Raw genomic sequence first — 15,131 nt, 5'->3', positions numbered from 1 at the left:
CTAAGGATGAAACTGCATGTATACATAAATGTGCATGTGTATTCAAAGGGTTTCCTGTGTGGCCCGTCAGACCCCCGCGAGCACCTGGTGGCAGGTGACGTTGAGCACGCGGACAGAACGCTTCGCTTCTAACGAGGTGAAATTAAGTCGGATTAACGAGTTTGTCAAACCACATGACCGCGCCGGATAATCCCTTGAAAGTGCCCCAAACATTCTTTTCCAGGCCAAATGAAACCAATCTTATCACCAACGAGTCCTCGCACGCACGCACACACACACACACACACACACACACACACACACACACACACACACACACACACACACACACACACACACACACACACACACACACACACACACACACACACACACACACACACACACACACACACACACACACACACACACACACACACACACACACTCCTCCCTTTCAAAGCGGTCAACCAAACCGGTCCTACGACGTGACAGCGGACATTTTTTCCCTCTGCTTCCTGTCTGGCGCAGCGGTGCGTCTGAGTATCTCCGCTGTGCGCGCTTCTCACGCAGAGAAGGAGCCGCGCGCGCGCCCGCTATAAGAGGCGCCGCGGCGCGCGTCCCCGCCGCAGACGGGTCCAGCGGACGCGCACCATGGGTAAGACTCCTCTCCGTCTCCGGCTTCACGTCGTGCTCTCGCGCTGCGGGTAACGCTGTTTCTTGAGGGGTGACGGGACGTTACGTGAACGTAGTTGGTAATAAAATAGCAGCAATCAGACCAGTTCATGAATTCATCAGTATGTCGCTCGGTTTCTCTTAATAAATAGCTCACATTTTTTAGATTGTTTCTATTGTCTCTGCACAAACTGCACGTTGGTTCTAAGTTGTTTTTACAAAGTAGTATGTTATCAGTATAGTTAGTATACATATTTATGTGAAAAGTTGTCATTTTAAGTGTATAATAAATGTAGTACAGTTGAAAACAATTGCTTCTGTAACAAAACATGTAGATTAAAGTGCGTTACTCGTGTAACTATACTTTTACTTATACTACTACTAATAATAATGTAATATAACATCAGGAATCAGGAATCAGGAAACATTTATTAGCCAAAATATGTCAAACATACAAGGACATGTCTCCAAGGACAAATGTCTTGGCGGTTGGTGCGCGACAGTAGACAGACAAGACAACAGTGCACAAGTAATAAAATAAAGTGGAATGAAATGCTAATGCAATGGGTTAGTAGAATAAGGCTGTGGGTTAGTATAAAACAAGGTAATAAAGTTAAAAAAATTAAAAAGTTAAAAAGAAAAATATTAAGCATAAAGTGCACTAACGAACAGTAACAGACAAGAGACAAAGTGACGAGTGACGACAAAGTGATGAATTGCAGTTAAAGTGACGTGTGCAGTGTGAGGGGGAGTGACCGGTGGAGTGTTATAGTCAGTCAGTGGGGGACCGGCTCTGTTGATGAGCCCGACTGCCGACGGGAAGAAACTGTTCGTGTGGCGGGAGGTCTTAGTCCTGATGGACCTCAGCCTCCTGCCAGATGGAAGGGGCACTAACAGGTTTTCTCCGGGCTGAGAGGGGTCGGCCGCGATCTTTTTAGCTGCTTCAGAGACCTGGAAGCGAACAAGTCCTGCAGGGACGGCAGGTTGCAGCCGATCAGCCTCTCTGCAGAGCGGAGGACACGCTGCAGCCTGCCCTTGTCCTTGGTTGTGGCTACAGCGTACCAGACGCTGATGGAGGAGCAGAGGATGGACTCCATGATGGCCGTGTAGAAGTGGACCATCATCGTCTTTGGCAGCTTGAGTTTCTTCAGCTGCCTCAGGAAGAACAACCTCTGCTGAGCCTTCTTGGTGATGGAGCTGATGTTCAGCTCCCACTTGAGGTCCTGGGTGATGATGGAGACCATGAAACGGAAGGAGTCCACAATAGTGACGGGGGAGTCACACAGGGTGATGGGGGAGGGTGGGGCTCTGTTCTTCCTGAAATCCACAACCATCTCCACTGTCTTTAGAGCGTTGAGCTCCAGGTTGTTCTGGCTGCACCACGACACCAGATGGTCAGACTCCCACCTGTAGGCGGACTCGTCCCCACCAGAGATTAGTCCAATGAGGGTGGTGTCAGACGGACTGGTGACTGGAGGTGCAGCTGTTGGTGTACAGGGAGAAGAGCAGAGGGGAAAGAACGCAGCCTTGGGGGGAACCGGTGCTGATGGTCCGAGAGGCTGAGACATGTTTCCACAGCTTCACGTGCTGCTTCCTGTCAGACAGGAAGTCTGTGATCCACTTGCAGGTGGAGTCGGGCACGTGCAGCTGGGAGAGTTTGTCCTGCAGCAGAGACGGGATGATGGTGTTGAAGGCAGAGCTGAAGTCCACAAACAGGATCCTGGCGTAGGTTCCTGGGGAGTCCAGATGCTGGAGGATGTAGTGGAGGGCCATGTTGACAGCATCGTCCACAGACCTGTTGGCTCTGTAGGCGAACTGCAGGGGGTCCAGGAGGGGGTCGGTGAGGGACTCCAGGTGGGTCACGACTAGCCGTTCAAAAGACTTCATGACTACAGAGGTCAGGGCGACGGGCCTGTAGTCATTGAGTCCTGTGATCCTGGGCTTCTTGGGGACAGGGATGATGGTGGAGGCCTTGAAGCAGGCTGGTACGTGGCAGGTCTCCAGGGAGGTGTTGAAGATGTCAGTGAACACCGGAGACAGCTGGTCAGCACAATGCTTCAGGGTGTGAGGGGAGACGGAGTCCGGGCCGGCTGCCTTACGGGGATTTTGTCTTTTAAAGAGCCGGTTAACGTCTCTCTCCAGAATAGAGAGGGTCGTTGCTGGTGGGGGAGGGGAAGGTGATATAGATGAAGAGGCGTGAGCACCTGATTGGCTGGGGGAGGGAGGGGAGGGGGACTGCAGCAGGTTGGTGGAGCTGTGGGGGATGGGATTAGGACATTTTCTTTCAAATCTGCAGTAGAACTCATTGAGCTCGTCTGCCAGGCGGAGGTCATTCATGGAGTGGGGGGGTTTTGGCTTGTAGTTGGTGAGGTGTTTGAGGCCTCTCCAAACCGAAGCAGAGTCACTTGCTGAGAACTGTTGTTGGAGTTTCTCAGAGTACAGTCGTTTAGCATCATGCTATATGTGTTTAATTTAAGGTCAAATGTATGAGTGACCTATGACGTATAGTACAGCTAAAGAACAAATAATACAAAACATAATTATTATGAAAAAAATCAGCTCACAGAATAATAGCACCTTTAGTTTGCATCATCAATAGATTATTCTGATCTGTTATTATTCTTATTTGATATTCAGCTCAAGTGAAGAATCAACATTTTAATTATTTACAGACTGACACATGAGAGCTTTTTTCCTTCCTTATGAGATCATAAACTGTTCACAGAGGAACTGCTCATAGACGTCTATGGGAGCAGAGGAGTCGCCCCCTGCTGGTCACTACAGAGAAGTAGAGTCATTTCCTCATAGACGTCTATGAGAGCAGAGGAGTCGCCCCCTGCTGGTCACTACAGAGAAGTAGAGTCATTTCCTCATAGACGTCTATGGGAGCAGAGGAGTCGCCCCCTGCTGGTCACTACAGAGAAGTAGAGTCATTTCCTCATAGACGTCTATGGGAGCAGAGGAGTCGCCCCCTGCTGGTCACTACAGAGAAGTAGAGTCATTTCCTCATAGACGTCTATGGGAGCAGAGGAGTCGCCCCCTGCTGGTCACTACAGAGAAGTAGAGTCATTTCCTCATAGACGTCTATGAGAGCAGAGGAGTCGCCCCCTGCTGGTCACTACAGAGAAGTAGAGTCATTTCCTCATAGACGTCTATGGGAGCAGAGGAGTCGCCCCCTGCTGGTCACTACACAGAATGCAGCTTTAACACACGGAGCTCTGGCTTCACTTAACAGACCGGAGGTGGCTGCTTGGTTTCAAGTCTCCACCACAGCGTGATTTTCATCTGGCAAACTATTATCCACTCAGAGTTAATTTGGCCATGAAGCACATAATGATTTAGGGCGGGGCTACCTTGTAATTGACAGGTTATTTCTCATTTTACAACTTTAACCACTTCTTAAATATATATATATATATATATATATATATATATATATATATATATATATATATATATATATATATATTACCGTGTGTGTGTGTGTGTGTGTGACACAGCTCAGAAGACGGCGCTGATCGTGTACGCCCACCAGAGTCCGGGTTCCTTCAACGCCGCCGTGCGTGACCTGGTGACGCTGGAGCTGGCGGCGCAGGGCTTCAGGGTCCTAGTGTCCGACCTGTACGCCATGAACTTCAGAGCCAACTCCACGCAGGACGACATCATCGGTGACCTCGCTGTTTCTTTATTCGAATGAGCTCCGGAGAGGTCATTTATGATCCCTTCTGGCTGTGAGGGGTCACGCTGTTGTCTCTTTAACCATATGAAAGAATAAAGCTGGTGTTATTATGGGGTTTCCTTAAAATAAAAGCTCTAAATTTGCTGGACTACTTTCAACGGCGGATGAATCCACATTTGGTGCTCTAGTGAGAATGAAGTGCAAAGGAAAAAGGAAACATAAGTCTCTCACGCAGACACACAAGTGTGGGCAGATTCATTCGCCGTTTTGGTATTTTCGTGGGTTTGGCTGCCGTGCTGACGGAGTTGTGATGTGTTCAGGTGACCTCAGGAATCCAACGCTGTTCCAGTACGGAGAGGAGACCATGTGCGCCTGGATGGAAGGCCGCCTCAGCGACGACATCCAAGCCGAGCAGCGCAAAGTAGAGGAGGCGGAGCTCATCATCTTCCAGGTCGGAGGTCGCTCACATTGCAACTGTTGCTACCAGGCGGCAACTTCATATTTTGAATGGTGAAGTTGATGCTGAAGTAGCTGCATTCTCTGTAGTGACCACCAGGAGGCGCCTCCTCTGGTCCCACAGGAAAATTACTTCTCTCTTGATTTATTCCCTAAACATAGTAAACGTGAGTTTGTGGTCTCTGTCTCTAGTTCCAAGTTACTTCAATACAGCATGATCTTCATTTAGTAGATTATGGTCCATTTACAGTCAAACAGACCCTAAAGCAGGGGATGCTTTAGGGCGGGGCCCAACAGTGATTGACAGGTCTCTACCAGACTGGTGTCTGTGTTTTTGTTTAGAAATGTAAACTTTACACCGATTTCATTTATAAAATAAGTGAAGATAGGATAAAATTAGGAGGAGATAAGACAATACATTTGAAAAGTAAAACGTCACTTTGTGTTTCTCCTCGTAGTTTCCATTGTACTGGTTCAGTGTGCCGGCCATCATGAAGGGCTGGATGGACCGAGTTCTCACTCAAGGCTTCGCCTTCTCCCTGGAAAAGATGTACAATAATGGAATATTCAAGGTCAGTCTCTTTCATCTGGATAGAACGTCACTTTAATCGATACAGAGCTGACGTTTTTACCATCACTAATAAACGCTCAAATATTTTTAAATGATACTTTAGTTCACAGAATTGATTAAAGAGTTACACATTTGGTATCATTAATGTTATCAATCAATTGACACTTTCTTTATTATGATTACTATAAAGTGTCACAGAGGATAAGAATTTGAATAAGTTAGCATGATATTTGTCCTGATTTCGACATACTCCATAAAATGAATAATGTATTTATAATGTTTCAGACATGAAAAAAATGATGAAAAACATGACGATCAAGATGTACAAAATATAATTATTTGGTTACACTTCACTTCAATTCCCCCTTTTGGCCAAATACAGTAAACAAGCTTAGTTAGGAATTCCATTGCGATGTTTATTAATGTGCAGTATTTGTCAGAAATTAAAACTTCCCTTAAGAATACATATAATAAATCATTAAAACAGTTTATCCTGCAGCCTCTATGCTGAATAAAAAGTGTATTTTTTCCGGTAAAGGATAAGAAAGCGATGTTGTCTTTCACTACCGGAGCCACACAGACAATGTTCCAGCCGGATGGAATCAACGGCGACATCAACATCGCGCTCTGGCCTCTGCAGGTGAGCGACGCGTTTACTCGCTCGTGGACCCATGACGTCATTGCTACGTCACGCTGTTAGGTGGAAGCAGAGACAGACGGAGGACCAGCGGAAACACGAATTGGAGTAGTGGACCAAAGTTCGACAGGAGCGATACAGCATTTATTTGAGAATCTTCATCTGAGTCTTTAACGAGCAACAAAATCAGCGACAAAATGTTGCCAATGCTAATTATTTTGCCCGGTTACCTGCTAGCCTCCTCCGCCTTCATGGCTGCTGCACTGATAATACGCCAAACTGCTAGAGAGACTAGGAGGACGCCCGCCGTTGTTTTTTCTTTAACAAGTGCAGCACGAAGGAACCGAATTGCAACCTTTAGAACTCGGGAGTTTCAGCTGGTTGCAATCTGCAACCTCACCAATAGATGGCGCCAAAGCCCCACACTGCACCTTTCGTATAACGAGGGACGTGAAGTTGTGTTGAACTTACTCCAGTAATTGAGAGTACATGCGAACTTGTGGTAAATACCACGTTCTGTGCTCAACTGTAAACTAATGTCGTTGGCGAAATACAATGATCCATCTCACTCATTGGTCCGTTGTTTTTTTTCAGAACGGCACTTTGCACTTCTGCGGATTTCAGGTCCTCGCTCCTCAGATATTCTGGGGTCCGGCCCACTGTCCGGCCGCCGTGCGAACCATGATGCTCGACGGGTGGCGAGCCCGGCTCAAAGGACTGCTGGCGGAAAAGCCTTTGACCTTTGCCCCCTGTGAGCTGTTTGACCTCAGCTTTCAGGGCGGGTTTCTGCTACGGCCCGAAGTGAGGGAGGAGCGGGAGTCGCAGCCCTACGGCATCACCACGGGGCACCATCTGGGGAAACCACTGCCGCCTGACAACCAGATCAGAGCCCCGCCTGCTTCTGAAGAAAGGGAGGAACCGGGCCGCAGCAGCTAGAACTGCTCTCATGTTTGGAAACTGAAGCTAAAATAAAAAACATTTGAATACACGTCTTTCATTTTATAACATACTGAAGACAGAAGGCTAAATGTGATTCATATATGGTATATATACATATTATACTGTAGTAGATTATTATATATACTAACATAACATATATATAGAATCAGAAAAATTGTGATGAAACTAATTGTTATAGCAGCATTCGGCTGTTTAATATGGTACGATATGGTATGTTTATGTTCTCCACAGCGGGAAAAACCAAATGGAACTAGCAGGTTAACTAGGTCAAAGTCACCATCAGAAGTCACAAAAACGACGTGAAGTTTGTACATCAAACGGTAGATGTGGCATTTGTTAGCTAGAATCAATATTTGTATCTGATTTCAATGATTTAATTGTATCAAAGGGGACAGCGTCTCCCGCACTGTCCTTCCTGACACCCCTCTCTCCCTCGGCGGAATGAAACCGTCCCAGTGTGACGTCACGGCGCCGGGGCAGCAGTCAGCAGTCGCGGAGAGGAGCTCGTTGTTTTGTTGTTGGTGTTGTTGTTGTTGTTGTGGAGTAGACAGCTGTGCTGTGACCGTCTCTCGCCTCCACGTTAACGGTCATTTTTAAATTCACGCATTCGGGTCAAAGCGTCGTTCGTCGGGTTCTCTGCCACCTCCGTCTGCGTCGAGCGAAGGAACGAGCCCCCGGAACCATGAAATGGATGTTCAAAGAGGATCACTCCGTGGGTGAGCGAGGCGCCGCCGGGAGACGCGTCCAGGTTAAACCCGCGTTTTGTGCGTGTTTAAGGGGCAGAGAGCGGAAGGGGAGGGGGTCCAACGTTCGGCGGACCCGTCCGTGCACGGGGCGGCCTGCCCTCTGTGAGCTAAACGTTAGCCGACAGCGAGGACGCGGTTTCTCTGCCCGGACGCCGCGTCCCGTCCCCCCCGCGGCCGCTGGAGCCTCCATCGGGCCGCTGGAGCCTCCATCGGGCCGCAGGCTTTTTTTCATCTGCGTGGACGTTTCTGTCTTCCTGTCTCTACCAGAGACACGCGCGTCCGTCCCGGGAGGACAGTGCGCGGGCCCGCGGGCGGCTTTCAGCGCACATCCTTTGTGTCAAAGTATCGATTACTGTTTCACTCTGAAGTGAAGACGAATCATTTTAAGTGCTTTGAAACAACATTACGTCACGAATGTTATTTGAGATGAAACATTTGAGTTGTTGTGAAATCGTCTCTGTTATTGTAACGACGTCTACTCGCACTTCCTGTTGACATGTTAGCTGGTGTTTATCAGACTTTAAATACACAGTTTACATGTTTATTAACGAGCTCAGTTTACATCTGTGTGATTGTTTAACGTTAGTTGAGGATTAAAATGTCGCTTTAAATTGCAGCCTTGACGTTAAGTCTTAAAACGTTAAACCGTTGGCATCTCTCCAGTGTTATTATTATAGTGTAGAGTGTTGAGACTACATTACCCATAATGCCCCTCTGCTTCCGGTGAGAAGGAGGCCGTGCTTTATTCAGGTCAAGTTGGAACCTGGTGGGAAAGTTAGTCTCAACATAAGTTTCTGTCTAAAACATTTAAATAAAGAATGAGATATAACATCAATACATTTGATACTATTCTTTGACATATTCCTTTAAAAAAATAACTTTTATTATACGAGACGTATTTCTGTCGCTGTGTGAAATCATCAATTAACGCCACATTTTGTCCTTCCAGAACATCGATGCATAGAATCAGCCAAAATCCGCAACAAGTACCCTGACCGGGTCCCAGTGAGTGAACGACCTGCAGATTCAGTCTATTCCGACCTGCCGCTCTGTAACCAAACCTGTGTGTGTGTGTGTGTGTGTGTGTGTGTGTGTGTGTGTGCGTGTGCGTGTGCGTGTGCGTGTGCGTGTGCGTGTGCGCGTGCGCGTGTGTGTGTGTGTGTGTGTGTGTGTGTGTGCGTGCGTGTGCGCTCCTCCAGGTGATTGTGGAAAAAGTGTCGGGCTCACAGATCGTGGACATCGACAAGAGGAAGTACCTGGTCCCCTCCGACATCACAGTGGCTCAGTTCATGTGGATCATCAGGAAACGCATCCAGCTGCCCTCTGAGAAGGCCATCTTCCTGTTTGTGGACAAGACGGTGCCTCAGTCCAGGTCAGGGACGCTTCTCGTTATCGGTCAATAAAAAGCGTTCCAGCTGAGCGCATTGGAAAGATTCACGTCATTTAACGTAAAGTCCTATTCGGCTGCGACTTACTTCTTTATTATATGAACTGTCACACGGTAGTAAAATCACAATATGCGTCATATTTCTAAACCCACATGTGTTTTGTTTGAGGTCGTAAATGACAAAGAACCCCGTAAGAAGCTTTGAGCAGCGAATATTTGGTATTTCTGGCCGGACAGTCATTGAGTATCACGACATCACGAGTCTACGTGGTCCGAACAGGAAGTGGAGATAAAACAGAAGTCAAATCACGTTTATGGCTTTTATCAACAGGAACTCTGTCCAAATCCAGTCTCTCTCTTTTAATTTCCTGTGGGACTTTTAATCTCACTTGTCTAACCGCTCCTCTTGTATGATGGCAGCTAAAGAAAAGTTAATGTTTGTTGTAATAAATGGATGAAAGGTGAGCGATCGTCTACTGTGGTTCTGACCGAATGGAACCATAGAGAACGCTGTGAAAACAGACGTGTTGGAGAAGTCGCCCCTCCTCCCTCACAAGTCATGACTCGGCGTTTTCAGTCTTTATCTTCCCGCCCCGTCGCTCGCTGAGGCCGACAGCGTTTAAACCTTTAGACTTGTTCCTCGGTGCGGAGAAGCAGGCGGCGTCCGGCGGAGGAACCGCGGCGTGAAGCCTCGTGTGCGCAGGTGGGAAGTGACGAGCCGACAATCTCTGCGATCAAACCCGCTGATTCACGAGGAAGTGTCGGTTTCCCGACGTGCCACGTTTCCATATTCCAAAGTAAAAAACGACGTCGTAGTGGCCACATACATGCCATGAATATATATATATATATATATATATATATATATATATATATATATACACACACAGTCACAGGGCCACTGATGCTTTGTGGGTCGATCGGTCACGGCGATCAATAACGCGGCGGCCTCCTCTCTGCGTCGCAGCATCACGATGGGGCAGCTGTACGAGAAGGAGAAGGACGAGGACGGCTTTTTATACGTGGCCTACAGCGGGGAGAACACCTTCGGCCTTTAAGACCAGACGCCGCCAACCCCGAGCCGGCGCCCCGCCCGTCCCCCCTCGTCCAATCACAGCCCTCACCCGGAGCCCCTGGAGGAGCCGCGGGGAAACCCCATAGAGATTGAGAGACATGGAGGTACCGGAGACACGGGCGGAGCGCTCACCTGAGCGGACGGAGCGCTCCGCCCCGTCGGCTCCGGGCCGAGCTGCACCGCTTCCCAAAGTATCCATAGATTCAGCTGTGTGTAGTGTGTTACAATTCAGTTATCATTATTATTATTATTATTATTATTATTGTTTGTTGTGATTTAATCGTTTTTTGAAGGAGCTTTAAATATTTTTATTTTTTGACTTTTTAATTGAATAAGTGCTTTTTAGTTATGCTTTCCTCTTTGAAGACAATATTTAAAAAGAATATTAAATTTAAGTATTTGAAATGAAATTAGGATGTCCTAACCAATAAAAAGCCTAAAATTCAATATGGCTGTGTTTTTGTTGTTGTTATTTTTTCAAAACAGTGATTGGTGTTACAGAGATACGTGTGCAGCATAAATTGTACATTTGTGAGGTATAAATATATATTTGAGACATTTCTTCATAAACATATTATCAAAAAATCAATTTTCAAATAATTTCCTGTTATCCTTTTTTATGATATTTCTAATTCTACTGACTGAATAATAATTTAATCCAAAACTAGCTCTTATCTTCCTCTTTAAGAAAAGGACATTTGGTCTGATGAAAAGGTCATTTTGAATAAAAAAGGTGAAACGTGGGAGATTTTTACAGAGGTCTAACCATCTAAATGTATACACATGTACATATATACATATAACATATATGTTACTGGAGAAGAGTAAATGACAATTGCCATTTGTGTACATTTTAAATTTCTCAGGAGGCTGTGAAGCTCATTGGATTTAAACACTGCGTGAGAAGTATTCCTCGTTCTGTAAGTACGAGCCTCTACATGCTCACCAGGGGGCAGCAGTGAGTCACCCATTAAACCACAGTGTTACATTACAGGTCGTTCAGCTGACGCTTTTATCCAAAACAACTTACATTGCATTTTAAGCCAAAGGCTTTTTTACGTTTCAGCCAGGGGAGCAATTAGGGGTCAAGTGTCTTGCTCACGGACATGGGGCAGCTGGGACTCAAACTTCCAACCTTGCTGTTCCCAGCACTTCCCCTGGACCACGACAGCCCTGCTGATCTGCATGAGATACAACTAAACTCATTCTAGTTTGTTCAACTCCTACTGAAATGAATGAGTCAATGTTTAAGAAGTCAGAATGAGGAACTGATCCAAAATGACATTTATTACTACTGAGGCAACAATACATCTCCTGCTGCTTTAAACTTCTGCCACACGGTAACCTAACGATAAGTTACGGTGTAGATTCATGTTCTCAATACAGAATATGAATCAACTAACAAGCTATAAATAGTATTTTAAATGAGTTACACTTTGAACACGTTAATCCTTCTCCACTAATATAATGTTTATTAGTCTGAAATTGAGTACTTTTATTTTGAGTACATTTTGATGCAAATACTTTTGTACTAACTGTTATTTGCGACAGCGCTTCTTTGCACTTGCTGTTACTTTAATGTCTTAACACTGATTATAATTACTAAATATATCATCCTTTGCTCGTCCTTTATTCTCAACTCTCAATATACCATAAACGTATTTATAGAATAGAGTTTGCACAGCAGGATGAAACCGGTCCCGTGTTCTTTATGCTCAATACGAGATACCACTGTTGGTAAAACGGGTATTTTCAGGCCGCTCAAGGTGTTAATTACCAAAGTTATTTATTACCAATGACGAGACTGTAAAATCGTTTTTAAAAGAAAGTAGTTTTCTTTTCCTCTTTTAACTTCCTCGTCTTTCCGCAGCAGCTTTTCTTCGAACAAGCTGCGCTCGGTATTAAACAAGCAGAACTCGCGTGCTGTGAAAACCCCAGGATGAAAACAGGAAGGTCTTCTAACTGGAATCAGATTTCTTGGACATCATTCTTCCCCAAACGCCTTAGAGAAGTCAAACCATTGAGGAAATATGTTGAATTTTAGTACTATTTGCCAGATCAGCAACGTCTTGATAAATATCAGTCGTTTTGACCTTTTTTGAGATGTTCTCTTCACGTTTCTCAAGTGAAACTAGGTGCATTCAGAATGCTCGTACAAGTATTCTGATCTGAATGTACTTTGTGTATCTGAAGTATACTAATGATACACTATATTCTAGCAGTGTGGCTCTTGTGGTGGAAGAATTTGCACAGACAATCTGAATAGGAATAAAGGCTCTGAATCAAATACGTCTTTCTCCGTTTATTTCCTTGCAGGGAATAAAGGTCTCCAGAGCTCCGGGCTCAGTAGACTGCAAAGAACCGTCCTCCTTCACAACCGGGCGCTTCTCACACCTGCAGGAGGCCTCCAACCAGCGTGTTGTGTCTGCAGCCGGGACACTGGCGTCGTATCTCTTGTTTTTCGTGGCAAACGCTTCGTTCGTTCGTTCAGCGAAACATTTTGAAGGGTCACGCACATTTTATCCATCTCACATTACGGTGATGTCGCTGCGGCCGGATGAGACGATTAATCCTGACATCCATTCCTGTACAATCGTAGAGTTATTTTGACCTACTCGTTCATTTGAATGTGTCCAGTTTAACACTAACTACCCTTTAACGCGTCGCCATCGGCCTCAGGTGTACTCAGCTGAGCGTGTTAACACACCGACATCAGCATCGTGTGCTAGCATGCTGGTTTTAGCGTTCAGCTGCAGCCTCACGCGGACGCTGCCGACTCCGTCTTTGTCTCCGTCAGCCGGCACATCACATCAAGCCCAAATTCAATAGGACTCATCTGACAAAATTGGCATGTGTGTAGTGTGAAAGGACTAAAGCTGTGCAATCCTGTGCTGTAAAATGTCCTTTTTACTGAGAATACCTGTCTGTGCGTGTGCGTTTGTGTGCGTTTGTGTCAATAAAGTAAATATTTAAATCAAATGCTGAATTAAATTGGAAATACTCAAGTAACTTTAAGTGAAATGAAATTGTGCGTTGGGTTTCCTCAGTGAATCAAACTGCTGCTCTTCTTCACCTCTTTTCTTCTTCTTCACCCTTTTTTATGTCAAAGTGTATTCTTTATACCAAACAGACAGATGAATCTTCCTCTTTTCTTTTGTTAAACAGAGCGGCGATTAACATAAATCTAATAATGTTACTTCTGCAAATTACAGGAAAGAGAAAATGGCACGAGATTTATTTCCTGATCATCATTTTCACCATATGACCAGAACCATGAAGTACTATGAACTATAATTACTGTGAATGAATTTATCTTTGTGAAAATGATCTCAGTTTGTTCTCAGAAACGCTGACGAGACGTTTAAAGAGGAAGATACGTACAGTTCAGTACAGTTCAGACTAAATATTTAATTACCCAAAACAGTTCTGTAATTGCCGATTTTATTCGGTAAAGAACAAAACGCCACTGAAAGTATGACGACATATTGACTCACGTTGTAGCGTTTTGTGTGCAGCTCAGAGACATTTCTAACTCCTTTGTGATCTAACGAAGCACCGTTCAAATGAAACCTTACATTCTGAATTGTTCCACATGTTTAGTAGTTTCTTCCCATTTTCTCCATACAGAGCACAAAAGAACGGGAGGAAGCTGAGGAGGACGACTGGAGGTCTATGGAGACCTGGGCTGCATGTAACGGCTCCACAGAGCAGCTCTCTCTTCATTCTTTCTTTAGCGCTGAAATATGCTTCCATAGTTCTGGGAATGTGTAACAAACAGAGATGAAATACAGTTCAAAGACTTTTGGTTTGTAACCAATTTGATTTCCGGGCCGATAGCAGGTGGGCTGCTGGTAAAACGATGCACTGTCACGGTGTTTGATTTTGGTTTGGTTTTATTTCCTGTCTTATTTTGTAGTTTTCTGCTTCTTGTCTCCCCGGGTAACTTCACTTCCTGCCTGGTCCTGTCATCCCCTGTGATTGTCTGATCGTTTCCACCTGTGTCCAATCACCTGCACCTCCCTAGTGTATTTAAGCCGTGTGTCTCCTGTGTCACTTGTCGCGTCATTGTTAACTGTTTGGAAGTCCATGTCCATGTTCCCGTTCCCGATCCTGGCTCCTGCCTTCATTTTTGCCTTTTTGGCCTTTTGATTTTGAAAACCTTTTTGGACTATTAAAATCCCTTTTGTTTCTCAAGAAACTCTGCGTTTGAGTTCTGCCTTTTTTTTCCCAACGCGACTCCCATGACATGTACAGCTCATCTCCGTACAGACGCTACAGAACCCACAACTTGAACAACGGGAAAGACTCTCTTTGTTCAGTTCCAGACCGACCAGACCCTGACCTCTAACAAGACCCTGATATCTGAAGAGACCCTGACCTGTAACGAGACCCTGACCTCTAACAAGACCCTGATATCTGAAGAGACCCTGACCTGTAACGAGACCCTGACCTCTAACAAGACCCTGATATCTGAAGAGATCCTGACCTGTAACGAGACCCTGACCTCTAACAAGACCCTGATCTCTGAAGAGATCCTGACCTGTAACGAGACCCTGACCTCTAACAAGACCCTTATTTCTGAAGAGACCCTGACCTGTAACGAGACCGTGACCTCTAAAAAGACCCTTATTTCTGAAGAGACCCTGACCTGTAACGAGACCCTGACCTTTACCAAGACCCTGATCTCTGAAGAGATCCTGACCTGTAACGAGACCCTGACCTCTAACAAGACCCTTATTTCTGAAGAGACCCTGACCTGTAACGAGACCCTGACCTCTAACAAGACCTTGATCTCTGAAGAGAGCCTGACCTGTAACGAGACCCTGACCTCTAACAAGACCCTGATCTCTGAAGAGAGCCTGACCTCTAACAAGACCCTGATATCTGAAGAGATCCTGACCTGTAACGAGACCCTGACCTCTAACAAGACCCTGACCTGTAACGAGACCCTGACCTCTAACAAGAC

General features: G+C 45.6%; 2 protein-coding genes across 4 annotated transcripts; both read left to right on the top strand.

The window, feature by feature from the left end:
* Window positions 1–447: 447 nt before the first annotated feature.
* On the top strand, window positions 448–6,985 carry nqo1 (NAD(P)H dehydrogenase, quinone 1). 3 transcript variants are annotated; one of them, XM_078086009.1, is made up of 6 exons: window positions 448–637; window positions 4,155–4,322; window positions 4,654–4,784; window positions 5,248–5,361; window positions 5,899–6,000; window positions 6,592–6,985. In XM_078086009.1, the coding sequence occupies exons 1-6, from the start codon at window positions 634–636 to the stop codon at window positions 6,931–6,933; spliced, it is 861 nt and encodes a 286-aa protein (XP_077942135.1). In that variant the 5' UTR covers window positions 448–633; the 3' UTR covers window positions 6,934–6,985. The 3 variants fall into 3 exon arrangements, with proteins under 3 accessions (XP_077942135.1, XP_077942134.1, XP_077942136.1); XM_078086008.1 differs by having other exon boundaries at window positions 497–637; window positions 4,155–4,327; window positions 4,659–4,784; XM_078086010.1 differs by having other exon boundaries at window positions 632–734.
* A 113-nt stretch (window positions 6,986–7,098) lies between these two features.
* LOC120809404 (gamma-aminobutyric acid receptor-associated protein-like 2) lies at window positions 7,099–10,612 on the top strand. The gene is made up of 4 exons (XM_040163186.2): window positions 7,099–7,673; window positions 8,653–8,708; window positions 8,903–9,075; window positions 10,058–10,612. The coding sequence occupies exons 1-4, from the start codon at window positions 7,640–7,642 to the stop codon at window positions 10,146–10,148; spliced, it is 354 nt and encodes a 117-aa protein (XP_040019120.1). The 5' UTR covers window positions 7,099–7,639; the 3' UTR covers window positions 10,149–10,612.
* Window positions 10,613–15,131: the final 4,519 nt, after the last annotated feature.

The sequence above is a fragment of the Gasterosteus aculeatus genome, chromosome 12 (genome assembly GCF_964276395.1).
Source record: "Gasterosteus aculeatus chromosome 12, fGasAcu3.hap1.1, whole genome shotgun sequence".
Lineage (NCBI taxonomy): Eukaryota > Metazoa > Chordata > Actinopteri > Perciformes > Gasterosteidae > Gasterosteus > Gasterosteus aculeatus.
The sequence above is the reverse complement of the archived record's forward strand: the minus strand, read 5'-3'. Positions and strand labels throughout refer to the sequence as shown.